Raw genomic sequence first — 27377 nt, 5'->3', positions numbered from 1 at the left:
GCCTGCCCTCCCCCCCCCCCCCCCTCGTCGTCTTCCTTGATCCAGTCTGCCCCCGTGTTGCCCTTCCTCCTCCCCGCCTATCCCCGCGCCGCCCTCCCTGCCAAGTGCTGCGTATGTGGATGAGTTTGGAAGACAGATGGGTTTCTGATTTTTTTTCTATATCAGGCCGACCTAACGAAACCGTGCGTGCGGGACGAGGCGAAGAACGAACGGAAGGAAAGCTTGACGAACGACTAAACCGCATGGTGAAGGAAACGGTCCGTATTTTTTAGATAGGTACATATAAACTTGGTCAATTTTTAAACTGTTTGACTCAGGACAAAGATAAAGCATCTCATATTTAGTTGCGACATCAGTATTTTTTTGTGTAATAAAGTTGGTCAATCATTAAACGGTTTGACTGAGACAAAGATAGAACATTTCATATTTAGGCATAGAGGTTGGAGTAGTAATTTATACAGTAACATAAACTTTGATTTCTATAAAAATGTAAATTTGTCTTTTTTATAAGGAATACGAGTACAGTATTATATTTTTGACGAAAATTTACACATACCTAAGAGTATACGAACACGTACATGTATACTTTTTTTGATTTATTTTCATATTCGGATCGTTGTTTCTTCTGGGCACCACACCGAAATCGACTCAGAGTCTCAGATTGCGACCCGATACGGGCCATATTAAAAGGACACCAGACAGGCCACCGACTACGAGAGAAGAGGCAGAAGAGGCAGTTGCTGTCAAAAAAGGAAAAAGAAAAAGAGGCAGAGGCAGTTTCAGTTTCTGTTTGCTCTGCTCTTCTTGCGAAGGAAGCAGAGCCGCCGAGGAGGCGATGGCCGAGGGCGAGGAAGCCGCCAACGCTCTCCGGCGCCTTGTAATCACCGAGTACCGGAAGAAGCTCCTGGCCTGCCGCGAGCTGGAGACGAAAGTCCGCACTGGTAATACGACACCCTCCAGTCTCTCTCTCTCTCGCCCCCCTCCATCTGTAGGTGTGCCGTGCGCGGATGCTTGCTCGATCTCCGTTCTTCAGACTAGTAGGCTCCGAGGTAATCGCGAGTGCTGATCACTCGTGACGGGATCTAAGTTTCCGTGGTGATTATTTACTAAGAGGGTTGCGAGCTAGGGTTTTACGTTTGCCCAATCTGGGTTCGGGAGTTGCGTGCGTTGCGCTCACGAGGGCGCCTGAGCTGTTGGTTCTTGACCGGGCTAGGGGTTCGGTTGCTGATTACTTGCCGAGGATGGGAATTTAGGCTGGTAGTTGTTGTGCGGCCTTTGATTTAGGTGAGGTTTGGTGGGTTTTACAAGAGGGAACAAGATGGAATTTTGGAAGTAATATTCTGGCTGATTAGCAGATTGGGATTGCGAGGGTTTGGTGATACCTAGGTTTGCTTTCTTGGTTGTTCTGTTCCTTCTATGTTAATTCAGTATTGGTCGTTAGCGCTAAATTTGTCTAGTCAATTGGGGATCATGCCACATAGCATTAGTCAATTGGCTTGACCTATATGGATCCCGCTTTTCCTTGGTTTATGTTCCATCAAGAGGATGGTCTTTCACTCTTTCTTGTGATTATGCTTGTGATTAGTCAAGTTTTTGGCGAGGCTTGGCTCATGTACAACTTAAAGGTGTGGATTTTTATTTCAATTACTAGCTAAATATACGTGCATTGCTACAGAATTATTATTGTTATGTTTCATAAGTTCCCTAAATTGTGTTGTCAGTTTTGTGTTGAATACCTATTTTGACAGCAATACAAGGAATGGTTTTAATGGAGTGAACGGATGACCACCTACTCAAATCTTTATAAGAAAAGTAAAGATTTTTGCGAACATGTAATTTGAAATAGTGATGGTTACACGTGCATTAACGATGATGTCAGTCTCCAACTGACAAGTAAAAAAGAGTGGATGGAGTAACATTCTATAGCTCATGTGATCTGTGTGTCATTACGCCTGAAACCTAGATTCGGTCCTTGTTGGACAGACTGGAATTGATTACCTAACCTTTCATATGGTAATTATCTACTCAATTTGGCACATGCATAGTATTTGTATCACTAGTTCACAAAAGCCTCAATCTTTAATGCTGGATCTGTTATCTAAGGAGTATGTTGAATTATTGGCGAACGTTACTCGGAGTTTTGTTAGCTTGATTTTGTTTGCTAAATTTGCTGATTTATATGCAGCTAGGGACAGCTTAAAAAAATCAAAGAAGGATTACGAAAAAACAGAAGATGACTTAAAGTCCTTACAGAGTGTGGGCCAAATTATTGGGGAAGTACTTAGGCCATTGGACAGTGAAAGATGTAAGCGAAATGCTACTTTTCATTGGTTTTAGAACAAATTTATCTCTGTACAAGCAATGATAAAAAAACTTGCATTATGTTCTTGACCATCAATTTCATCATTATATTGCATGCTCCTTTGGCTAGCTACGTGATTTGTTTTAGTCATGGCAGCAAACTATTTCTTATCAGTTTGGCATTAATGTACTTAGTTATAGCAAAGCAACTGAACTCTGTTTTTGTTGAAGTTATCGTCAAAGCCAGTAGTGGGCCACGTTATGTAGTTGGCTGCAGAAGCAAAGTTGACAAGGAAAAGCTGACAGCTGGAACACGTGTTGTTCTTGACATGACAACTTTAACCATCATGCGCACTCTGCCACGTGAGGTATATGGGTGTTATAGATTGTTCATTTATGGTTTACTTGATCACTTTCTCTTTTAGAATTCATATATACATTGAGTGGTTTACTCTAACAGTCTAACTTAAAAGGCATGAATTGTACTAATTTTTTCTTTATGCAGGTTGATCCTGTGGTCTATAACATGCTACATGAAGACCCGGGCAATGTCAGTTACTCAGCTGTAGGTGGATTATCGGATCAAATAAGGGAACTGCGGGAATCCATCGAGTTACCCCTTATGAATCCAGAATTGTTTCTTCGCGTAGGGATAAAACCTCCAAAGGTAGTTTCCAGAAACAAAGATTTTCTTTGAAATACCATATTATGCAGTTAGCCCAGAGAGACTGATTCACAATCTGCGATAAACTAAATACTCTTTTACTCATTCAAGGGCGTTCTGCTCTATGGCCCACCTGGAACGGGGAAGACGTTGCTTGCTAGAGCTATTGCTAGCAACATTGATGCCAACTTTTTAAAGGTCTGGAATTTCTTTAATGTTGTTAGCAACCTTTTTTGGATATTTTTAATATATTATTTTGAACTAACGTGCACCGCTAAAGCAGATTGTTTCAAGTGCTATCATCGACAAGTATATTGGTGAAAGTGCTCGTCTTATAAGAGAAATTTTTAACTATGCACGTGAGCACCAAGTACGTTTCATTATGTTCTGTACTTCTGTTTATGTCATATGTAATTATCCTAAGTATTCCATATTATTTTTGGAAAAGGTGTCAAAATCATAACAAGGCAAGCTCTTATTTTTTGTCCTCTGGTTGCAAACTATATTCCATCTGCTTGAATCGTTAGAGTAAAATATGTATGGAGTGCATGTAAAAAATCTGTCCCTAACTGATGCACTTGCCAGAAAAAGTATTTGATATGGTCTTCACATTTTAAATTGCTATACACACTTAAGAATGTATTCTAGGTTCCGTGTTTTTTTTTTCTGGAAGCATAAATTTTGGTATATTGTGTAACTGACATTACTCATAACTAATTTTGTTCAATCCTTTTATCAAGCCATGCATTATTTTCATGGATGAAATTGATGCCATTGGTGGCCGAAGATTCAGTGAGGGCACTAGCGCTGACCGTGAAATACAACGGACGTTGATGGAGCTCCTAAATCAGTTAGATGGATTTGATGAGCTTGGGAAGGTACACGCTTTTCCTGTTCTGTATGCACATGTGTTATGACGGCAGGCTGCTATGCATATTTTAATGCCTATGAATAGGTATTGTACAATGATAGGATGGTTATTTCTTATGACTAAATGACTTCTTGATCAATCAATTGAAATGCGGAATTCTTAATAGCAAACTGAGCTGTACTTCATATTTGGAACTATCATGACAGTTCCGACACTGGCAAGACAGCTAGTTCCAGTTCTTCCATTTTGTTACATGGTCAATCCTGCTTAGTCTAGTTGTTTTGTGAACTACCTATCTTGCTTACATCGTGAGGTCATTGTAAGGTGTAGTTGATAACACATTAGGTCAGTTGTGGAATGGCAACTTTTGTGTTGCAATTCCAGAAAGAGATTTTAGAAAAGAAAAAAGAACTTGTAAAAGGGAAGATATGTGGGTTGTCCCTGATTGCTTGTCTTTGACACTATTGTGTGCACACATGTTGCGGCATGCTGAATGTTTCTCTCCTGTTTGTGTGAGTTATGTGTAACAAGGACGCCTCTGGTGATACAGGTCAAGATGATTATGGCAACAAACCGTCCTGATGTCCTGGATCCTGCACTACTTCGTCCTGGACGCCTAGACCGAAAGATAGAGATTCCATTGCCAAATGAGCAGTCCAGGATGGAGGTCCTGAAAATCCACGCATCTGGTATCGCCAAGCATGGCGAAATTGATTATGAGGCTGTGGTTAAGCTCGCCGAGGTGAGTTAATCTTTGTTAACCTCTCCAGCACCCCATCATGCTTTGTTGTCTCTGAAGTCCTAACACATATGGTTCCAGGGCTTCAATGGTGCTGATCTGCGCAATGTCTGCACTGAAGCTGGCATGGCCGCCATTCGAGCAGAGCGTGACTACGTCATCCATGAAGACTTCATGAAGGTGGGGTGTCTCTAGCTCTTATTTTTTTAAAAATCTGTGCATCCTAACACAAGGTAGCACTTACTCACCATGTCCCGTTTCTTGACAAAATGGTTGCAGGCAGTGCGGAAGTTAAATGATGCCAAGAAGCTCGAGTCTAGCGCGCACTACAGCGCTGACTTCGGCAAGGAGTAAGAGTGGCGACACATTGTCGTTCTCTTCTACATTGTACTGTAATGTTGTGGGATGGCTTCTTATGGACGCGAGTTCGTCTTACCGTAGTCTAAACAGATCGCCTTGGGAAATACTCCCTCCGTCCCAAAATAAGTGACATGGATTTGTTTAAGAGTCTATGCAAATCCTGGTCAGTTATTTTGGGACCCAGAGAGTAGCTGGTTACATTTATGACGTTTTTTCTTCTTTCTTTTTTGAGGCAAAATGACGTTTGCTTCTCTCAGTTACTGTACCTTGAGACAATGTGGTGCAGTCAGCATGTTCTGCTTCTCTCTTGTGTTACTTCACCTGGGAATCAAAGAATGTGAGAAAAGGAACATCTGCAGCGTGTGCTCCTCTTCTCTCTGTTACTTACTCTACCTGGGAATCAAGAAATGTGCATGTCACTTGGCTCTGTTGGGCATATATTCCTTTTTTGTGCCGACGATGAACTGATTCACGTGACATTTCTGTGTTACAAACATGCAGAAGTGTGAACACACACATTGTAGATCCGTTGCCCATTTTCTTTCCCTTCTCTCTAACTAATAGAGACAAATCTTTTTCGTCTCGGTAAATTTATTACTCCGTACAGTATTAGAAAAGTGTTATATTGCACGGATATATTCTGGGAGAAACTCAACCTGAAGCAGGCCAAGCGGGTCGGAGACGCTGCCACGCGTTCGGCTGAGACGCACCCTCCTCTCCCAACGCTCCGACCCTCCCCACGATCCAACGGCAGCCGACCTGCCGTCCTCCGTCGCACGAATCTCGAAGCGCGGGAGTGCCCAAAACCAAAATTAGCGAGCACCCGCACGCGGGGAAACCATCTCTCTCTCTCTCTCTCTCTCTCTTGATCGATTCGTCCCAAGCAAAATCACACAACTCAATCCGTTCCAATCCCGATTCCCCTCGATTTTTCCGTGAAAATCCTTGCGCGCATTTGGCTTTGATGTTTGCCTCCTTGATCCGCGCATGTCAAAGCTCAAGAACTCGGCGTCCACCGTGTCGGAGTGCTCGGAGAGCGCTCGACGGATTGCCGTCTCGCCGATGAAGCTGCTGGTGCGCGTCGTCGAGGCCAGGGGCCTCCCGGCGATCCACCTCAACGGATCCAGCGACCCCTTCGTCAAGCTGCAGCTGGGGAAGCGCAGGGCCAAGACGGCGATCGTCAAGAAGAGCCTCTCCCCTGTCTGGGACGAGGAGTTCAGCTTCCTCGTCGGGGACGTCACCGAGGAGCTCGTCGTCTCCGTGCTCAACGAGGACAAGTACTTCAGCAACGACCTCCTCGGGAGGGTCAAGGTGCCCCTCTCCCAGGTCATGGAGACCGACGATCTCTCGCTCGGGACCACATGGTACCAGCTCCAGCCCAAGAGCAAGAGGTCCAAGAAGAAATGCCGCGGTATTGCCTTGCCTGCATTGCAGCATTCTACATTCTCTGTTGCAATTTTTTCGATTCGCTTGCTGATTGAGTTTGTGTAAGCAATCATGATATGCATGCAGAAGTAAATGTTCCAAAGATGTCGATTTATCATATTCTAAAAGGGATGTTAGTAATTTCGACCATTTAAGAATTTTCTTCCATCTGCAGGGGAAGTCTGCCTGCGCATATCCTTGTCAACACGGACGCATGTGTCTGAAGAATCACAGCCTGTACCGCATCCCACTTCAGATGATATAGCGTCCAGTTCAGATAGGTCAATTGACAACAGAGGTGCAACTTTGTCAACCACAAGTAGCTATATTGACCTGTCAGCCCTTGCTAGCGTAGACCAGGCATCGCAGAGCAATTTGGAACGACTAGTGGGTGGCGGTGTGGACCAACCACCCCAGAGCAGCATTGAACAACCAGTCACTGAACCTGGATCAGCTGTTGATAATGATGCAATGGTGAATCCATCGTCGATGGTAGAGGTTTTGTCTCGCTATTTCTTTCGGAAACCTGTCGATGCTGCTGCTGATATGCCTTTGGTTGCGTCGGACGCTGAGTTGGTGGAGCAGTGCCAAGAGCCACAAATATGCTCTGAAGATCGTGAAAGTCCTGAGAATGCTGCTGCATCGTCCGAATCAAGCCTGGAGGAGCTGCTGAAAATCATGGAATCCAAAGACCAAGGCTGTGAAATGCCAGCGAACTTGGCTAATGGAGTTCTAGTTGATGAATCTTTTGTCACTGCACCTGCTGGATTGAATTCCCTCTTGTTTGCTCCAAATACAGATTTCTGGCCAGCAGTCGCAGAACTTCAAGGTACAAGTGGGTTTCAGATTGAACCATGGAAGATCGATAACAATGATGGTTGTTTGCGAAGAACATTAACTTATATAAAAGCTGCGAGTAAGTTGGTTAAAGCTGTGAAAGCCACAGAAGAGCAGAAATACTTGAAGGCAGCTGGGAATTCTTTCGCTGTTCTGTCTATTGTTAGCACACCTGACGTTCCTTGTGGCAATTGTTTCAAGATAGAGATATTGTACTGTATAAAACCAGGTCCCCAGTTATCATCTGAAGATCAAACAACACATCTTACTGTAAGTTGGCGGATCAACTTTATTCAGAGCACAATGATAAAAGGAATGATCGAGAATGGTGCAAAACAAGGCATGTCGGAAGGTTACGCACAATTTTCTGAAGTACTGTCCCAAAGGTTTAAAGTAGCTGAGCTTGATGATGCTAATTCAAACAAAGACAAGATTTTAGCATCACTACATACACAAAAAGAACCGAGCTGGAGGCTGGTTGTCCGCTTCCTTGGGAACTTTACATTCATATTCTCTGTTATCATAGCGCTCTATATTGTAGCCCACCTTCATTTATCAAAGTCCAATGCGATGAATGGGCTTGAATATTTTGGCATTGACCTTCCAGATTCAATTGGAGAGGTTGTGGTTTGTACTGTCTTGATCCTTCAGGGACAGAATATCAAGAAAGTAACAAGGCGATTTTTAAATGCATGGAAACAAAGAGGTAGATATCTCAGAGTCAATATTGTTATCTTCCTTGAAACTGGTGCATGTGAATATGTGTCATGATAAGCTTTATTTTCCATTTCTGTTGCATATGATCTACACTGTAGTAGTGAACGAACTTCTCTAAAAGAACACCGGCTTACTTATCACCTACTGCACCCAATCGACATTTTTGTTCTACATATCGGTTCTGATATTTTAGTGCTACTTAATTTCGTTTATAGTTTCAGATACAGTTGCAATATTGACTTTTTCTTCTTCCTGTATTAGGTAGTGATCATGGAGTCAAAGCTCATGGGGATGGTTGGTTACTGACTGTTGCACTTATTGAGGGCACTGGTATAATAGCTGCTGGTTCATCTGACTTATTTGATCTCCATGTCGTTTTTACTTGCAACACAAAGAGGAAAACAAGCTCAATTAAGTTCCATACATCTGATCCAAAATGGAATGGTTAGATCCTTTTCCCTTCCTGTTGCTTTGTTTCAGTTGAGAAGAGCAGCTGATCCAGGTTGCTAGAGTACTGCTGCATGAACTGACCTTCTCATAGGCATATATTGTAGCTGACCTATTTGATTCTTGACTTTCTAGAGATATTCGAATTTGATGCGATGGATGATCCACCATCGAGAATGGATGTGGCTATTCATGATTCTAATGGATTCGATGAAGCTCCCATTGGTCACACGGAGGTGAACTTTCTGAAGAACAATTTGTCAGATTTAACTGACATATGGCTTCCTCTTGATGGGAAGTGTGATCCAGCAAGAAACCCTAAGATACACTTAAGAATATTCTTAAACAACTCAAGAGGAACTGAAGTTGTTATGAATTACCTGGCAAAGATGGGGAAAGAAGTCGGTAAGAAGGTAAGGAATCAGACAGCTTTTTTTGTCTGAGATTTTCTTCATCATACGTTCTTTTCTGAAATTACATATGCCATAATGTGTAGATAAATTTGCGCTCAGCCCAAACAAATTCAGCATTTCGGAAGCTCTTTAACCTCCCTCCTGAAGAGTTTCTAATTGATGATTTCACCTGCCATTTGAAACGAAAGATGCCACTTCAGGTAGGGTTATATTTTTCTGAGTGTCTTCTTATGCTCAAGGTGCCCATTGAGTTGTGTCATAGATTGCATATGTTGTCTGACGTAATAATAATTATATGAGTTAGACAGTAGAAGAAACAAGATCTCTATATGTATGTAACATGGAGAATCATTAGTTTTGCATTTGTTTATAACTCATTTCACTTTATTTTTTATTTACTCCATTTATTTATTCCTGTCAATATTAATAGAAAACTGAGACCCATTTTTTTTTATAGGGACGCCTCTTTTTCTCTCCAAGAATAATTGGATTCTACTCTAATATATTTGGTCACAAGACCAAGTTTTTCTTTTTGTGGGAAGACATTGATGATATCCAGGTTATCCCTGCTACACTGTCGATCGGTAGCCCATCCTTGATGCTCATTCTTAGAAAGGATAGAGGATCAGAAGCAAAACATGATGCCAAGGGAACAGACCATCTTGGAAGACTCAAGTTCCATTTTCAGTCTTTTGTTTCATTCAGTGATGCCCACAGGTAACTTTCAGTGTTTGTTTTTAAGGTCCCATGGGACATCTAGTCTATATCTTTTATTATTCAGAGCTTCAGATCTTATTTTGTGAAGTTCGAGGATAACCTGTCCATGTGTAGCCGGTCTGATGTGGTTTGGGCTTTTGCTTGCAGTCTGCAAGCCCAAAGCCCACCTGGCCAGATAATAACTAAAGTACAAAATAGTAACTTTTCTATATACATTTCAGTATCATTCACATTGCAGAATAATATAAATTAGTGTTTGATGCAATATATAGGAAAACCTTACCAATTAAGGATTTTGGGTGCTTCGAACCTAAGGATGTCGAGCATGGCTCACACCTAGCACATAAACCGACTCGTCTATAAACTTTACATTTTAAGGTACCTTTTTGGCTTTTTATGAACATAAAAGGTAAGATTTGTCTATTTATATTATAAGTAGAGTGAGTTAGGATTGTACAAGGACCTCGACCACAAACAGCAAGATGCAATAACTCAAGGATTTAGCTGCCTGCTCATAGCCTAGGTGCCAGGCCCCGGCGGTACGCCTAAGCACTGGCTTCATCTATGATTTGGGACAGCAAAGCCTGTAGTGCTGTGGCTTTATTGTTGAAGATCATACGATTCCTCTCTTTCCGGATTGCCCAAATCACCAAGGCGAGCACTTGAATGGGCCATTTGTAGGAACCTCATAATGCTTCATATTCTGGCTCTTCTATACATCTACAAGCTCATGGTACAAATAAGAAAATGGAGTAACGATATATTTCTATTTATTATGGGGTCAGTAGTTACTAAGCTATTCAGCTACTTTGCTGGTGAATAGTATGTAACACCAGAAAGCCCTTATCTGACAGAATAATCATGGGGATTTGGAAAATGCGATCACCGGTCTCAGAACAGAAGGGGGAGATAATTGAAAAGGAGTCTGAACTGAAAGAACTCCAGGCCGAAGAATCTGGATCCTTATTTACCCATGAAGATGTCAAAATGTCTGAAATATTCTCGTCAGTTCTTTCTGTTGATGTGAGTTTCACTTTTACCTCCACATGAGAATGTCTGAAATATGTGTTCTCACAGTAAATAATCTGTTTTGGGATTCCCATGTATTTTCAGGTTGAGTCCTTGATGGAGATGTTTTCAGGAGGTCAGCTGGAAAACAAAGTGATGCAAAAGACTGGTTGTGTGGACTACTCGCCCACAGAATGGGAGCTTGTATACAGAAATATATACCAGCGGCAAATCAGCTACAAGTTTGACAAAGCATTATCTCGATATGGAGGAGAAGCAAGCACCACCCAGCAGAAGTATGCTCTAGTGAACCAAGATGGCTGGGCAATTGAAGAGGTGATGACCCTCCAAAGTGTTCTACCTGGGGACTGCTTCAGTGTAAGATACTTCTTTCTACATTTATTCTACTTTGTTTACATTTATTCTACTTTGTTTGTTAACTTCCGCTCACTATTATCTTGAGAACTTTATCATTGTGAACAACTTAGTTGATAGCCTTAACTCTGAAATTGCAGCATGTGAATTTAAGTGGTATAATGTGTGTTTTCTATCATTTTTCTTGCTGAACTGGCACTTGCAGTAATGTTGATTACAATGGTTCCTAACTTGCAGCTCCAGCTGAAGTATCATATGGCGAACATACCGCCAAAACCAAACACCTGCAATGTGCAGGTTTTGTTGGGGGTTGCCTGGTTAAAGAGCACCAAGCAACAAAAGAAGACCACAAAGAATATCATGTCCAATACCTCGAATAGATTAAAGGAGCTCTTTTCTGAAGTTGAAAAGGATATTACGTCAAGAAACGGTAGTGTTCCTTTCGACCCCTAGTGTTTGTTAATGTGACTCTAATACCACATAAAGTAAGTCAGAACTCATGTCAAACCAATGCCAGGACATCAAGTCTATAAGATGCATTTCGTCGCTATCATGCCAAATAAAAAATGGATGTGGCTTAAAAATTTCATGGCGCCATCAGAAAACGAACTGTTTTTCTTGCTCTGTATAAAACAATGCTGTTTATTTTGCCTCACACAAGAATGGTACTGATTTTTTTTCTTTCTTCAACGAATTTATAGGTGCAAGCTAACATCTGTACAGGATAACAGTTGAATCAAATGTGTTTGAAAAGACCCTGCTTGCGGTGCGACATGATTCAGCTATTGCCAAATGGCAGAGTTGTTACACGGACGGCAAAGCCTGAAAGTGCCGCAGCAATGTGAATAGATTGTTTCAGAAACATTCTGTGATTGTTTAAAATTTATGATACGGCCTTACCCAGCTACCCTCATAGGAAGTCGAGCAGAGTTGTATGTGCACAGGTGACCTATACTACGTACAGAAATGGTATAGTGAAAGGAGCTAATTTTGGTTCATAGAGGTTTTGTCAGGGTGGTGTGATGTACTGTAAAACAATCCAAGCAAGAAATATGTGAGATTTCATACAAGTATTCTTTTTGCTGCAGTTCAGTTTGCCATATTCCTTCCTGCATTCCTCCCCTAGCCCCATTGTGCTGCTAAAGATGCTTGGGAATGTACTAGGAGTACATAACAATATCATCCCATCAACTTGGCGATTACATTTATATCTATGCAATCTCGATCATCTGAATTTTTTTGACTTGAGATTTGGGAACCATCTGTGACAAGGGAGGCCTTATGGTTTGCATTTCGAAACCGTATGAGTAGCGAGGTGGTGATGTAATATACAGAAGCTTCTGAACAGTATCATGGTCATCGAGGTGCTTGGAGTTGGAGATTCTTCAGTTATGTGGTTAATCTCACGAATGATACTAAACTATATATTCAATTGCAAAATAGAGACTTCGACCAGACAACTCGCCACAGGTTTAATCGGACAAAGTTGAAAGTACTGCTCACCAAATTAACTCCATATTTATAATTACCATCAACGTTAACTTTACAATGGAAATTGCAGCAACGTTCACTAGTATTACACTTTTTAATGCAGTGTGTAAACTGTGATCCAACTGAAAAATACAGAAATTTAAGACAGCTGAAAAAGAGCAAAAGCGCCAAAGAATAAATAAAAAGGAGCAATTACTTAGACTTGGATAGTCCAAATTAGAGAACAGTTTGGCAGAAAGAATGTGTCGTAGGTAGAAGACAATGAATTATCTTGTCCAAATAGTTAATCACCCCAAAAATAGTCTTGCTGACTCCTTATGTGGGAGTGTGCTCTGTCCCACTTTACATACGCATGGATATGGATATATCTGATCCACAAATGGTGCCACTGCATTAGGGATAGGAGATAAAAATAGCTTTGTGCAGCTGTTACGTGGCTTCAAATAGGCTGAGGCATCCATAAAGCGCCCCCTTTTTTTAATCTCCCTCCCCCACTTGGTTACTGCTTGCCACTACAACCGGGTAGAGTAATTTAACTTAGGCTGACATCAGGATCCACAATTAACTGCACATTAGTGTCCCATTTCGGCAAAGGTGCGTGATTAACTGAATCTTATGCCTCATCCTCCCTAAGATCTTTCTCTCCTTCAAAAGGCACAGATCTGTAATCTGTTTTTTTGTTTGGGTTGTTAAGAGGTTTCTGGCTAGATGCTGCTAATTGGGAGTGATTTGTCACATGTTCATGGTTTGATTGATCAAACATTTCGTGTAAAGTGCCTGCTTACGCGGGGATCTATCATCAGGTAGAGGTCCAAATTAAGATCGTCGCCGTCCTCGCTGGGCCGTTGAGACGGCAATGGAGGAGCAGATGCGCAGGCCGGCGGTGGTGAAGAAGATCGCGGTGGCGGAGAAGAAGCCGTCCTTCCTCCACGCCGGCGTCGCGTTGGCCAAGGGCGGCGGGGAGGCGCCGGCGGTGATGGTGACCACGCCGACGGTGGCGGCCCAGGCGGCGGCGGCGAAGCACGGGCTGGCGAGCCCGCGGGCGTGCCTGTGCTCGCCGACGACGCACGCCGGGTCGTTCCGCTGCAGGCTCCACCGCGGCAGCTTCGGCTCCGGCCTCCACGAGATGGGCAAGAAGAAGCCCGCCGGCGCCTGATTCATTTAACGCCACGCGCAAGCGATCCGCCGTGAAGGGAGCTGTTGTTAATTGAGCAACGGCGTCTGTCTCTCCGGTGTGAAGGACTTCTTCTTCTTTTGTGTTTGCTGAATTTTGTTGGTTGGCTGGTGGTGTGCAGTACATACAGGGAAAGGGGAAAGTTTTTCTTTGCCTTTTGTGTTTTTCTGGATCCTCTGTTTCTATCGACTGAGAAATTCAATCTTTTTATCGGTCGGTGATTATGAACGTTCGTTATGTATCTGCGCGAAACCTGTTATCTTATGGACGTAATCCGACGGGCCTGACCCGACCCGACCCTTTTCGTTGCCATGCCTAATTTTGAAAGACAGGTCGGGAGACTTGGCAACCAAACGGGACGGCACATCCGACCTGACATATGATAGGTGGGTCACACTTTCACCGTCTCTCTCAGGCATTAAAATTGCTTGGCTGCTCTCGACAGCTTGTTCCTTGCTCACTGGGTATGCCACAACAGAAACCTTGAGCTTCTCCGCAAGTTCAACCGAAACCACACGACGTGTGAGCTTGATCGCCCCATTCGCATCAACAGGCAATGGATCATCTCCGGTGTCAAGTATCTTGACTTGCAGGTCGCCGTTACCATTGGTTCCAGCGCTAAATACACCTCGAAAACCCTCTGGCCACGACCCAGCCGTGACCGTCATGAAGACCGTGGCCTCGACAGAGCCCCGAATGTGACCGACTTTGAATTGCAGGGTGCTAAGCCTGCTAGTGAAATCACCATCAAGAACCCATCCACTTCTGTACTTGACAACCAGCTCGCTCAAATCTTTGTCCTCAGATTTAGTAGCACCTTTCACTTTGAGCGAAACCTCAATGTATGAGGAGTCCACCTACACGGCAACAGCACGGCTAGGGCCCGTCGGATCCTGCACGTAACATCAGTTTAAGTGAACAACATAGTACGTTTATCAGCCACTTAACAAGCCTGGATTGGAATTAATATATTATTCCTGGGACGGTGGAAAACAAGGTTGCGCTTGTGATCCAAGACATCGCGTGCGGCAACCATACCATACACTTTCAGAGTTGCACTGGCCAGCTCAGGCGCTCTTGGTTGATTGATACAATCAAATTTTAAATTTGATTGGATTGCCGGAGGAAAATTTACGAAAGAAGGAACCTAGTCGATCGAAAAAGTAATTTAGTAGTACTCCATCCGTTCCTAAATTCTTTGTTGTTTCGCAAAAAAAAAATCTTCATTGTTTTAGTGCAAATTGGAACAAAATTAAACAACAACAAAAATTGGGAAAGAAGAGATTACTATAATTGTAGTGGTATGCTTTTTCGGTAGTAGTGATTAGGAGGGGATCGGACAAAGGTTAATTATAGCTATCTTACTGATTTCATGGAAGGTGGCGCCGCGGCGGGCGAACAATCTGTTCCAGAAGTGGTGGAACTTGGCGGCGAATAGTTCGTCCTCTCGAAATTGCGCTGCCCACTCCTTTTCTTGTTTCTTCTTCGCTTCGGATAGTTTCATGGCAGCTTCTAATTCAGCTTTGGCTGTGGAACAAGACTTGGAATCCGCCATCTCTCCTACGGTGCCAAGGAGATCGAGCGAGCAAGGATTGGTTGCTTGGGCTATCCTTGGGCTATCTTATACTTGGGCTATCTTATACTAGTACGTACGGAGTACAAATAAATAGCTAGCCCACAAGGAATCCGATCTGTGATATTAAGGGAAAAAGCGAAAAGGCCGGTTCATAGCCGATTCCGATCCTTATCTGAGTTCACGCATCCGCGTCGAACATATGCATATTTCTATCCACTGCGGAATTCATTGTTTCGATCGGTCGGTGATCATGATTGTGAATGTTCGCTGTGTATCTGACGGAGCATTGCATGCATGCACATTCAGAAACTGTGTACAGAATACCCAAAGCTGCACCTCATCGACTTACAAAAGACTGGACTTTCAGATAACTGGGAAATATTGATGACACAGCCCAAATGTTCACAACGCTATAAAGTGTTGCGTAATCCGTCTAAAACAAAATTGAAAAATATTTGTTGACAGTGGGATTTGAACCCACGCCCTTTCGGACCAGAACCTTAATCTGGCGCCTTAGACCAACTCGGCCATATCAACTGTTTGTCCTATGACGAAAAGTATTTCTCATATTAAATTATCTGCGTCCTATTCGGTTGACCAACCAAACCACGGAAAATGACACTTGCCACATGCTACAGAGCAGGCGGATCATAATCAGAACCACATGGCTGTTAACTATAGGCATCAGATAACACATTGACAGTATTCAAGAACCCCACGGTTCATTATATCAATAGCACATGGTCATTATCCAATAATTCTGCTAGCTTCAAATTCTTATAAGATATGTCACCTCAGGCCGGAGGAGTTTTTCGGCCTGTGCTTACTCTCCACGTATGCACGGCTGTGAATTTGGGTGGGTTTTGTGCCGAGCGTTTGGGGATGGCTGCACCTGATACGTTTGTTTTCTTGTCGCTGATTGTGGGCCGTTGTTGCCGTGGTGGGCCACCGCCAGTGTGGGTGTGTGCGGAGGGGTGCATGATAGTTGCCGGCCCGCGCGAGTGGTGTCGTGCGCGGGGAGAAAGATTCAGTGAAGTTACTTCACATGACTTTGAGAGGCTGACATGTGGGCCCCACACCACGTTGGCCTACATGTCGGCCACCCAAAGTCAGCTTCACCGAAGCCTTGTCCCGTGGGCGGGTTGTCGTGTGCGTTGTCGCTGCATGCATGCAGACGTGTGTTCCCATCCGCTGTGTGCTGTCCCTGTGGATTTCTTCAGAGTTGTTGCGCTGACTTTTCTGTGTCGGTGTGGCTGCTTCTGGTGCTTTCTTCCGTGCCGTATATATAGACTTGTGCGTGCCCCATTTTGTTTCGTCGGCCGTTCCATCGGTGGTGGTCTGATCTGGTCTGTCTCCCGCTGACGGATTTGGGGATCTCAGTGTTTTTTTTACTGTGCCCGATGTATTGCAGGTGCTCTCCTAACGTTGTTGTGTCTGGTTTGCGGAATTCATTTTTTCTCTAATTGTTCCGTTTGTCACGTGAGGCAACCGCGTTTGGCGTGCAGCGGGCTGCAGTCTTGCTGTCGCCCCCAGCCTCCTCGCGCGAGCTGCCGTTCTTGACGTGCCCCTGGGCGAGCGAGCTATTGCGGTGCTTCCATGTGCCACGGCTCAGCATCCGATCCGCTGTCGCCGGCAGCCTATGATGGGTTCGTCGCAGGAAAAACAAAAAAATTCCTACGAGAAGTGCGGAAGAAACCCCAAGATCATATCTACTAGATGTAAGTAACGAGAGGGATTATGAGCATCATACCCTCGTAGACCACAAAGCGTTACGATCACAGGATCGTTGTTAGCGTAGTGGAACTTTCGATGAGACCAATCTCAATGCCGAACAGACGGCACCTCCTTGATATCCACACATTCAGCTTCACGTCGTCTCCTCCTTGATCCAGCAAGCGAGGGGAAGAGGTTGATGAGATTCCAACAGCACGACGGCGTGGTCTAAGCTATGGTGGAGTTCTCCATGGGCAGGTCTTCACCTTGCGCGTGAGAGGAGGAGGTCGGGGGGAGGAGCAGCGTTAGGCCAAGGGGCAGCCCCTCCCCTCCTTATATAGGAGAGGAGGCCGACAGCAAGGCAGGTAAAGGAGACAATCTCTTATTTCCTTTCTTGCCTTTCAAGAAATAGGAATTTGATCACATAGGGATCAATTTCCTAATTCAATTTTTCACTTTCCTTTCCTAGAGGTGGCCGGCCAGGGAGTCCCGGAAGGATTCCTAATCCTTCTGTTCGGTCTTCCATGTACGTGAGCTCCACCACGTGGTGGACAGCTCCCACCGAAGCCTTCCCTTTTCCTAATGGGCTTAGGCCCAATTAAATTCCCTTTTCCCTAAGGATAATTAATTAGATTTCTCTAATTAATTACTGCAGATGCCCAATTAAATTCTCAGGAATAATTCGGAACATTTCAGAACCTTCCGAGAACTTCCGGAACCTTCTAGAATATTCTCGGTCAATGCCGGAAAATATCCTGAACTTTTCCGAAACAACTTTCCCATATATAATTCTTTATCTCCGGACCATTCCGAAGCTCCTCGTGATGTCCTGGATCCCATCCTGGACTCCGAATCAATATTCGATATCACAATCTATTATCTCATCGTACCATAGTGACATTAAGCGTTAAGTATGTGACCCTACGGGTTCGAGAACATGTGGACATGACCGAGACACCTCTTTCATCAATAACCAATAGCGGGACCTGGATGTCCATAATGACTCCCACATATTCTACGAAGATCTCATCGGTTGAACCACTATGTCGAGGATTCAATTAATCCGGTATCAATTCCCTTTGTCTCGCGATATATTACTTGCCCGAGATTTGATCGTCAGTATCACCATACTTAGTTCAATCTCGTTACCGGCAAGTTCTCTTTAATCGTACAGCAATATAATATCCCCGTGACTAAGCACATTAGTCACATGCTTTCAAGTTCATTAAGACGTTATATTACCGAGAGGGCCCAGAGATATCTTTCCGTCACATGGAGTGACAAATCCCAGTCTTGATCCATACAACCCAACAAACACCTTCTGAGATACCTGAAGAACACCTTTATGATCACCCAGTTACGAGATGACGGTTGATGTTCACAAAGTATTCTTCTGGTACTAGGGAGTGGCATTATCTCATGGTCTAAGGAAATGATACTTGACATAATAAAAGCATTAGCAATTTAAACTTAAGGGACACGATCAAAAGCTATGCTAAGGTTTGGGTCTTTCCATCACATCATTCTCCTAATAATATGACCTCGTTATTAAATGACAACACATGTCTATGGTTAGAAAACCTTAACCATCTTTTAATCAACGAGCTAATCTAGCATAGGCGTATTAGGGACACGGTATTTGTTTATTTATCCACACATGTCGTAGCACGGGGCTCAGACACCGGGGATGCGCAAGCACCCCCTTTTAGGTTCGGTAGTGGGCGACGGGGATCGCTCCGGCGATCGCCGCCGAGGCCAATGTGAGGCGTAAGAGCAAAATGAACAGGAGAACGCTTTTTAACCAGGTTCGGGCCACCCTGAGGTGTAAAACCCTACGTCCTGCCTCCGAGTTTGTTATTAGCCAGTGAACTAGGGTTTACAGGTTGCGGGGGAAGTCCCCGGGTGCTCTCTCTTTCTAGCTAAGCGCTACTTGCTACTTCTGACTACTACTAGCTGTGAACTGGAAACCCGATCCTCTAACTGAGCCGGGCCGAACCCTTTGACCGTTGGCGGGGGTCCTCCTTTTATACCGAAGGGGATACCACAGGTGCCTCGGTGCATGGGTGACACATGGCGAACAAAGAGCTAGGGCAGCTCGGCCCCGCTGCGCTGGCTTGCACGCAGGTTGCGTAGCCCTGCAACTAGGGCCCTAGGTGCCTAAAATTTACCCCAGGCCAGTCACTGTAGGCTGACTAGACGGGGAATCCCCTTTCTATCGGGGCATTCAATGCTGGCATGTGCTTCACTCTTTGTCCTGACGAACCCTGCACACAAGGTGCCCGCCGAGCGGCCACGTGGCGCCGCTGTCGCTCCCGCTCGGTCCCGCTCCTGTAACGGACACCTGCGCCCAGGAATGCCCTTCCCGAAAAGTAACCTTCTCGAGAAGCGCCCAGGCGGGATTTCTCTTGCTGCCCTACAAGGCAACCCCCGTAGCCCGGCTAGCCCGGCCAGGCTGGTGACTTGTCGGGCAGCTTGTGCGGCGCTGCCCGGGGTGCGATCCTTCCGGGGAGCAAGCGAGGTGGCCCACGCGTCATGCAACGGTGGTACCCTGGGTGCCACTGGTGCGACAACACATGTATTTAGTTTCCTGTTAATACAATTATAGCATGGATAATAAACCTTTATCAAGAACAAGGAAATATGAATAATAACAAATTTATTATTGCCTCTAGGGCATATTTCCAACAGCCTACTCCAGCGTCGCCCTCCCTCTCTGCGCCCAAATCTCGCTACCACTGACCTCCATCGAAGGCCGTCGGTTGGCTATGTGCCTATGTCGCCGAGACAGGGGCAGGCCCAAGATTTTGACAACTGGGTATTCAAAATTGTTCTGATAATTCACCGGTCAAAATTGTTCCGAACATTCATTGGTGAAAATTTTGTGGCTCTAAACGAGTAATCCCTGAGGTGTTGTCCTCTTGTGTGTATAGTGTAGTGTGTGTGTGTGTTGCTGTTTCACGGCCGAAGTGCCGAAGCGTGGAGCATCAGCCAGCCTGCTTAGCCGACCAATGCCCAAAAGCGGGGACGCCAAGGAGGCAGAGGAGAGGTCGCTAGGTTGTTGGATTTGAGACATGTTTGTTTTGTGATTTAAAAGGAGGCGAGGAGGCACACCAGGTGCAGGCAATGATCGAGTTCGTACGAATTATGAGTATCCAGTAGACCGTTCAATTTTCAATGATCTAAAATCCTATTTAGACCATTGGGCCAACTCGTGGGAAGGAGGAGATAGATGGCTAGTGCATTTTAGGGCTCAATGCTTGATACTTTCAGTTTTAGCCAAAAATACTATCTACATGCATATGCATATGCATATATAGAGAGAGTACACAATACATATTTTTTTCTACCGGAAAAACAGCAGGATCACGCAAGCAGTCGTCACCTCGGCCATGATCTCCACATCCCATGTTCTTGTAGGATTGTGAACAATTGCCCAACGAGCTTGCAGCACCCAAATGCCCGCTCCACATCCTTCCTAGCACTCTCCTGCTCTTTAGCAAACCCGCACCTCTTCTCTCCTTGAGGCCCGCGGATGGTCTTCACAAATGTCGACCACTCAGGATAAATGCCGTCTGCCTAGTAGTACTCCTTGTTGTACCGGCGGCCATTGATCTCATAGTTGACCACCGGAGCTTGGCCTTCCGCAAGCTTAGAAAACACCGGGGAGCATTGAAGCATGTTGTTGTCATTGTGAGAGCCCGCCATCCCGAAGAAAGAGTGCCAAATCCAAAGATCCTGAGATGCAACCGCCTCTAGAATCACGGTGCACCCATCGACATGTCCTGTGTATGCATCCTTCCAGTCGAATTGACAGTTCTTCCACTCCCAATGCATACAATCGATGCTTCCAAGCATCCCCAGGAACCCCCGGGACTCATTGACAGACAATAAGCGGGCTGTGTCCGCGGCCGTCGGTGCTCTCAGGTACTGAGAGCAAAAAACCTGAACCACCGCGGTGAAGAATCTATACATTGTTCTAGGCAGGTTGACTCGCTCATGCGCAAATACTCATCGAGACTGTCACCGGCAACCCCATATGACAGCATCTGAATTGCCGCTGTGCATTTCTGATAACTGGAAAACCCAATCCTACCACACGCATCCGGCTTGCAAATGAAGTACTCGTCATATCCAGCCATGCCTTGCATGGTATGCTTGAACAACCGCTGCCCCATCCGATACCGGTGTCGGAACAGGTGGGAAGAAAACACAGGATTTGTACGATGAAAATAATCATTGAAAAGAAGAACATGGCCGGCTTGTCTGTTGTGGGCCAGCGTGTAAGCACGGCCCTAATCAACCCCCGACGAATTGGACGCCAGATCTGATTATGCTGACGGTACCAGAGAGCAGCACTCACCAGCAAATCGGTGTCGCAGTCATAATCCTCATCGTCGCTGTCCATTAAGTGCTTGAAGAAGAACTCGGAATCGTTGTCAGCCATGGCGTCGCGGCGGCCGGTGGGGCAGGAAGCAGCGAGGGCGGCGAGACAGGTGGTTGCGGCGGAGAGATTGGGCGGTGAGACAGTCAGTTGCGACGGAAAAAATGGGCGACGAGACAGGGAGCAGCGAGGGCGGCGGCGACGGGGTCGAGCAGGGTTCTGGGCGATGGAAATGGGGATGGGGCGGCTTTGTGTTCTGTGACAGACAGGCGGGCCAGTATGACGCTAGGGCGGACGATCCGGCGCTCCATTCGTGGTCCGAGTCGACGCAAACCCGGCCCAAATTTGGTACGGAAATGAGTCAAGCCGGACGAAAAAGCGGACACCCGCCCAAATGAGTCGCCCCGCTGGACCGCGCCTTTGGTCCATTTCGCCTAAACAGACAGCGTCGGCCCAAATGGGTCGCCCCGATGGAGGTGACCTTACTCCCTCTGATCGAATTTGTTGTTGGTTTAGATCGGAGTGAGTAAATGAATCGACCCACCATTTTACGGGTACTTTCAAAATGGCCCAGACCAAACCTGCTTGTTTTCCACCATTCCATCGAGGTGCTATGCCGACCCAAGAACCTGGTCCAGGCAACATTTTCAAATGTTCCCATGTGACCCACATTCGCGGCCCTAGGCGAGCACCTAGGCGGCGGCGCTCGTCAGGGGTGAGGAGGGCGGCTGCGACGGCGGTCCCATTTCACCGCCCGCACGGTGAAACAGTCCGGCCGCCTCGGCGAGTGCGGGACGGAGTTTTCGGCCTCATTCCGGTGGGTAGGGGTGGCGGCGCGGTGGCAGATTGCGGCAGCGCGAGATTGGATTTGGTACTCGCCCCTCCGAGCCGTAGATATTCGAGCTCGTTTCGGTAACCCGAATTCTTTCTTTTCGGGCCGGTCCGGTATTCGCTATCTAATCGGGCCGTTTTTTTCGGCCCCAAACCGAATTAGCAGTTCGGATCGAGGAAAATCGGTATGTGCTAGAGTTGCTCTTTGGATCCGGTCCCTTGGCATATTTGGTCGTCCAATCCGACTAGGCTACGCCGGTTGGGCCGGCTGCTGCTCGGTGAGAAAAATCGCAAAACGCTGGTTAATTGGGCTGGAAACGAGACGCCTCCTTGGCCCTTGCGCTTGTGCCGCTTGTCGTCCCCGTCGTGTTGCTCCTCAGGCAGGGAGACCCTCTCTACCCCTACTTATTCCTATTTGTTGTTGAAGGTTTGTTCAAAGTTTTGCAGAATGCCATGTATAACCAAGAATTCCTCGATCTGAAATGCTGCAGAGGAGCCCCGGGTATCATCTTCTGTTCGCGGACGATAGACTACTTTTCTTCAAAGCTACAGGTCAGCAGGCTTATATTGTCAGACAAGCTATTCGAGTTTTGAGAAAGGCAGCGACTCAAATTACTGTGAAGAAAATCCTGATGTCTCACAAAGCTCTTTCGTGGAAAAATACCTTGGCTTGCCAATACCTAAAGGAAGAATAAAGCACGGCGGTTTCAGCCAATTAATGATAGGTTTGCCAAAAGATTGTCTAATTCCTTTTAAAAAAAATTGTCTAATTGGAATGAGAAAAACCTTTCTAGGGGAGGGAATGACGTGCTAATCAAATCTCTTGATCGGGCGCTGCCGACCTACGTCATGGGAGTTTTGAAATTACCCTTTTCGTTCCACAAGGACTACATGAAGTTGATCAGAAACTTTTGGTGGGGAGAGCACGAACATCAGCCCAAAGTTCACTACGCATCCTGAGAAACTATAACAAAACCGAAACTCCAAGGAGGCATGGGCTTCACAGATACTGCTCTGTTCAATCAGGCAGTGCTCGCCCGTCGAACTCCAAGGATTGCACTAGCGATCCGATCCGATCCGATCTGAGCAGGAACTGAGCGGGGACAGGGAGCTGTTGTTAATCGAGCAACAGCGTCTCCGGTGTGAAGGACTTCTTTTGTGTTTGATGAATTGTTTTGGTTGGTTGGTGGTGTGCAGTACATAAAGGGGAAAGTGGGGGAAAAAAAAAAAATCTTTGCCTTTGTGTTTTCTGGATCCTCTGTTTTTATCGACTGAGAAATCCATTGTTTGAGCGGTCAGTGATTATGAATGTTCGTTATGTATCTGACGAAACCGGTTATTTGCTTGACAGATTTTAGAAACTGTGTACAGAATACCCAAAACTGAACTTGTTCGACTTAAAAAGCAAACTGAACTTTTAGATAACTGGGGAAATTGATGACACGGGCCAAATTTTGACAATGCTTGCGTAATCCGTCTAAAACAAATTGAAAGTAGGAAAATACTTGTTGACAGTGGGATTTGAACCCACGCCCTTTCGGACCAGAACCTTAATCTGGCGCCTTAGACCAACTCGGCCATATCAACTGTTTGTTCATATGGAAACTGACACTTTACACATTCAGAGCAGTCGTATCATATTCGGAACCACATGGTTGTTCATTAAACCAATAGCAATTAGCGCATGGTCATTAGATGACACAGATGGTCAAATACGCTAGTCTTTCCAATAGTTCTGCTAGCTTCTTCGCACATAAGAGAAACGCATGTCTACAAACTAAACAAGAACATCTTTCAGTAGAACAGTCGATGATCCCCCAAGGTTCGGATCAATCATGTAAACATATAGCTAATGAAGATGATAATCCATACAAAAAGAGTCGTCAACATTTTGATAGAATGCTTTATCGAAGCTCCAAGCATTCCTCGACACCGCAATTTTTGTATAAGCTCATTCATCATGCCCGTGGAAGCAATTTTTTTCTTCCTGTAATACAGCCAGCAAAGACCGCAACTCCTGCGCATTCGTGGCAATGAACTTGAGGAACTCAAATTCATTTTGATTCCCTCCGATTTGTGGAAAACCATCTTCTTGATGTGTGATCACTTGAAGTGGGTGTGATGAAGGACTGTCAGCTCTTTTGGCTAGTTGTTGGTTGCTTGTGTTGTTCCTGTATGATAACTTGGGATGTTATTCTGTCTGAACTTGCTTTAGGGCTAGATTAGGGGCCAGGTTTTTGTCTCATAGTCAGTTCCCGATTGCGGGCTGGTCAGTGAGTTTCCTGCTCCGGTAGTTTAAACCTGCTTGCTCCCCTCCCCCTCGCTCTTATGGTGCTGCTGCGGTGGACAACGTTGTATTTCCGTTTAGGAAATGGAAAGGGGTGAGATCACATGTTGAAAAAAAAAAATACTGAATGAACTCGTGAGAACCTGGATATGCAAAGTGTCAACATTGGGAAAACATCTGAGGAAGCTGTCCAGCATCTTAAACTCCTCGAAGACACCAAAATTCACCATCAAATCCAATATCTTGACGCTTGAAACCACAGTGCTTGGACTTAAATTCTAAAGTCGCAGCAAAGGAAGGCAACGTAACCAATTAAAACAAACTGTAGAAAGAGATAGCCACACAGACAATATTTCTAACACACAAGTGTGCCTTATTTGTCAACCTTTTCAGTAGAAATAATGCTTAATAATGTGCCAAGTAATACCAAGATTCATCCGGAAAAGTCCAAAGGATGAGAGCAACAATGGTTGGGCGGCTGACCTGATGTAGGCGCCCCCAGCTCTCCTCCTGTTTGGGATTGGGGAGGAAGAGGTCACGGAGGATGAGCGCCGTTGGAGTCAATTGGACTCCAATAATTGGAGTGAGCCGCTGCCGCTTGGGGCGCGTTGCGCCGTACCGTTGGGCTGTGGCCAAGGGAGGTCGACGTTGGTGCTGCCGGTGCGGGATGCCCCGCCTCACCCTGGACGGTCGCGCCGTCCGGAGCCGGGCCTACCACTCGCCTTGGGACGTGCCTCGAGCCCACGGGGATTACGTGAGTTCTCGAATGCAAGGAACTGCATAACGAAGCTACCTTGCGAGCTCACCTTCAAGAATGGTGGCCTCGGGCGGCGGGGAAGACGACGAATACACATGCTCTACGATAGTTGTTAGGCGAATACCAGATGCGGCTTCCGTTTCAACGGGAGATTAAAGAAGATTAAAGATACGAAACTGACGATTGAAAGGTTCGTGAGGTGATGAGGATCGATTTGACGGTTTTGGTTTGGAGAGGAGCGGCTGAAAACGGTAATTCGAAGCGGCGGCGGCGTGCACCGGAACGACAGGCGCGTGCGTGCGTGGTCGACCGGAGGAAGACGAAGCGAGGAACGTGTGCACGGGATGGGCTGCCTCGGTCGGCAGAGAAGTTGGGCCAAGGAAAAAAAGGCCCAGGAGAAAAAGAAAGAGGGAAGGATGAGCTGCGGCCCAGAGAGCAAAGAAAGAGGTAGGCTTAGCCGATGGAAGAAACCGGGCTTCAGCCCAAGAAAAGGAAAATGGCTTATCCTTTTAAGTAAAAAAAAAAACTGAAAGTCCATAAAATCCAAAATAAAATGCAAATGAGTTCCTGAAATTCGAAGAAAATTTCAGGTTGCATGTGTTTGATATTCTGAATACAAATAAAACACCAATAGACAAAACTAGCAAGTAAAGCTCAAACTTAAATTCTAGTAGGCGTTAATTTAATTTAAAACCAAGCGTTTTGGGGAAAAAATTCAGTTAAGATTTGATAAATCCAACGAAATTTTCCAGTACTCATTTTCGTAAAAACCCAGTCTTTTACAAATCTACCACCTTAACAGAATCTCATCCCCAAAATTCAGGCGCACGCAGAATAGGTTTTGAGATGGCTCGGGCTTACCATTGATAGGTTGCTCTGCCGAGGATTGCACATGGTTGCTCTTGTTTAATATATATGAATAGATACTTCCAAGGTCTTTGGCTGACAGCTGTGAAAACACTTATGTGCACTTTGTCTACTAGCTCATATAGATCTCCGGTTTCAGCGATTTTGGGTCTCGAAGTAATTGAGGTCAGAGGTAGAAATTCTTAGGTTGGAACATTGAGTCTCCTTCTTATCTTTCTCTCGATCCTTTATCTTGGCGAGCAATTGCTCCTTTAACCAATGATTGAGCCGCCGCCCGCACCAATTGTATGATAAGTTTCACCCAGAGTAGGTTGAGAGAGTAGAAAAAGGTTCCAAGAAATGCCATTTCGGACAGCTTGACGATTAGAACTACCAGGAAAACCAACATGATTATAATGTTAAGGTTCGAAATTTAGAGATTATAAAGACATGATTCTTCCATACTTCGCCTACCAGGTTTGGATTTAAAACATACTTTTGTCTAAGTAATAAAATATTCCCTCCGTTCAATAATTCTTGTCGAAATATTATATGTATCTAGACACAATTTTAGGAATAGATACATCCATTTTGGGGCAAATTTGAGACAAGACTTCTGAAACGGAGGTAGTAAGTATCAAGGACTTTTCTCTAAGTAATAGTACTCCCTCCGTCTCATACATTCATATATACTAGTAAGATGCCCGTGCGTTGCTACGGAACAAAAAAAATTATGTCATAAACACGCCAAGCAAGACAGAAAATTTGGACATCAAGTAAAAAGTTAACAATCTCTTGGTACAAATATTTAAATTACAAAATGTTTAGCCCACAAAGTTCATCACCGGCATACTCGGTTCTGCTAAATCTTGAAAAAAAAACCTCCAACATGTGTGTAGTCCAAACACAAAATATGTCCCAAATTCTAATTGAGCAGAAGCGTCACCTTTGTACAGAAATTGCGTAACCAAACAAATCATGTGCAGTCGTAAAAAAAAAGCAATTTGTGTGCTTCAAATGTTGCATTGGATAAAATGAATGATTATTTTAAAAGAACACGAAGAACACCGTGGCTGGATCTTGACGGCAGCAGAGGAGGAGCGACATCGGTAGGGGTAACATGGACCAAACTACCATTCGCCGTTGAAAATTTGATCAAAATATATGTTCGCCTCTTATAACAAAAATTTCTGTTAATCTTTTGACATGGACGAATTGCTAATAAAAAATCTTCCCAAATAATTAGTATCAAGTAATTCCCAAGCGAAAAAATAAATGTGTCTTTTCTTGTAGATTCATGTGAGAATCCCGAAAATAAAATCAACACAAATATATGAACAGATACGGAAATTATCCAATGTCCTCCGCCCCTTCCACGTAGTGCGTGGCCCGCGGCGTCGCCGGGAAATCCACCGGCGCTAAGATACTCCCTCCGTTCCTAAATTCT

General features: G+C 45.0%; 2 protein-coding genes, 1 long non-coding RNA gene and 2 other non-coding genes across 7 annotated transcripts; 2 read left to right on the top strand and 3 right to left on the bottom strand.

The window, feature by feature from the left end:
- Window positions 1-699: 699 nt before the first annotated feature.
- Window positions 700-5362, top strand: LOC100835701 (26S proteasome regulatory subunit S10B homolog B). Of its 2 annotated transcripts, XM_003563599.4 has the most exons (10): window positions 700-941; window positions 2186-2305; window positions 2533-2669; window positions 2807-2968; window positions 3077-3163; window positions 3249-3335; window positions 3706-3843; window positions 4387-4578; window positions 4657-4755; window positions 4855-5362. In XM_003563599.4, exons 1-10 carry the CDS (start codon window positions 836-838, stop codon window positions 4927-4929), a joined length of 1203 nt encoding a protein of 400 aa, XP_003563647.1. In that variant the 5' UTR covers window positions 700-835; the 3' UTR covers window positions 4930-5362. The 2 variants fall into 2 exon arrangements, with proteins under 2 accessions (XP_003563647.1, XP_024313000.1); XM_024457232.1 differs by lacking the exon at window positions 2186-2305 and having other exon boundaries at window positions 707-941.
- Window positions 5363-5607: 245 nt separating this feature from the next.
- LOC100835390 (C2 and GRAM domain-containing protein At1g03370) lies at window positions 5608-11984 on the top strand. 2 transcript variants are annotated; one of them, XM_003563598.4, is made up of 10 exons: window positions 5618-6346; window positions 6536-7903; window positions 8176-8358; window positions 8497-8774; window positions 8858-8974; window positions 9232-9491; window positions 10346-10514; window positions 10605-10877; window positions 11112-11304; window positions 11576-11984. In XM_003563598.4, exons 1-10 carry the CDS (start codon window positions 5923-5925, stop codon window positions 11584-11586), a joined length of 3276 nt encoding a protein of 1091 aa, XP_003563646.1. In that variant the 5' UTR covers window positions 5618-5922; the 3' UTR covers window positions 11587-11984. The 2 variants fall into 2 exon arrangements, with proteins under 2 accessions (XP_014755763.1, XP_003563646.1); XM_014900277.2 differs by lacking the exons at window positions 10605-10877; window positions 11112-11304; window positions 11576-11984 and having other exon boundaries at window positions 5608-6346; window positions 10280-10411.
- Window positions 11985-15571: 3587 nt separating this feature from the next.
- TRNAL-AAG lies at window positions 15572-15652 on the bottom strand. Its single transcript has one exon. It is a non-coding gene; the product is annotated as a tRNA-Leu (tRNA).
- Window positions 15653-23546: 7894 nt separating this feature from the next.
- Window positions 23547-23627, bottom strand: TRNAL-AAG. The gene has a single exon. It is a non-coding gene; the product is annotated as a tRNA-Leu (tRNA).
- A 184-nt stretch (window positions 23628-23811) lies between these two features.
- LOC112271620 lies at window positions 23812-25513 on the bottom strand. The gene is made up of 2 exons (XR_002964941.1): window positions 24811-25513; window positions 23812-24605 (listed from the first exon to the last, which is right to left on the bottom strand). It is a non-coding gene; the product is annotated as an uncharacterized LOC112271620 (long non-coding RNA).
- Window positions 25514-27377: the final 1864 nt, after the last annotated feature.

Source organism: Brachypodium distachyon, chromosome 1, assembly GCF_000005505.3.
Source record: "Brachypodium distachyon strain Bd21 chromosome 1, Brachypodium_distachyon_v3.0, whole genome shotgun sequence".
NCBI classification, from domain to species: Eukaryota; Viridiplantae; Streptophyta; class Magnoliopsida; order Poales; family Poaceae; genus Brachypodium; species Brachypodium distachyon.
Note: the sequence above shows the minus strand (reverse complement) of the source record. Positions and strands in the feature narration are given on the sequence as shown.

Bases quoted from the DNA above. Each gene is read 5' to 3' on its own strand.
- LOC100835701 (XM_003563599.4), top strand. From the start codon at position 836: ATGGCCGAGGGCGAGGAAGCCGCCAACGCTCTCCGGCGCCTTGTAATC. The intron at 942-2,185 runs GTAATACGACAC...ATTTATATGCAG, and splicing joins GGAGACGAAAGTCCGCACTG to CTAGGGACAGCTTAAAAAAA. The intron at 2,306-2,532 runs GTAAGCGAAATG...TTTTTGTTGAAG, and splicing joins GCCATTGGACAGTGAAAGAT to TTATCGTCAAAGCCAGTAGT.
- LOC100835390 (XM_003563598.4), top strand. From the start codon at position 5,923: ATGTCAAAGCTCAAGAACTCGGCGTCCACCGTGTCGGAGTGCTCGGAG. The intron at 10,515-10,604 runs GTGAGTTTCACT...ATGTATTTTCAG, and splicing joins CGTCAGTTCTTTCTGTTGAT to GTTGAGTCCTTGATGGAGAT. The intron at 10,878-11,111 runs GTAAGATACTTC...CCTAACTTGCAG, and splicing joins TACCTGGGGACTGCTTCAGT to CTCCAGCTGAAGTATCATAT.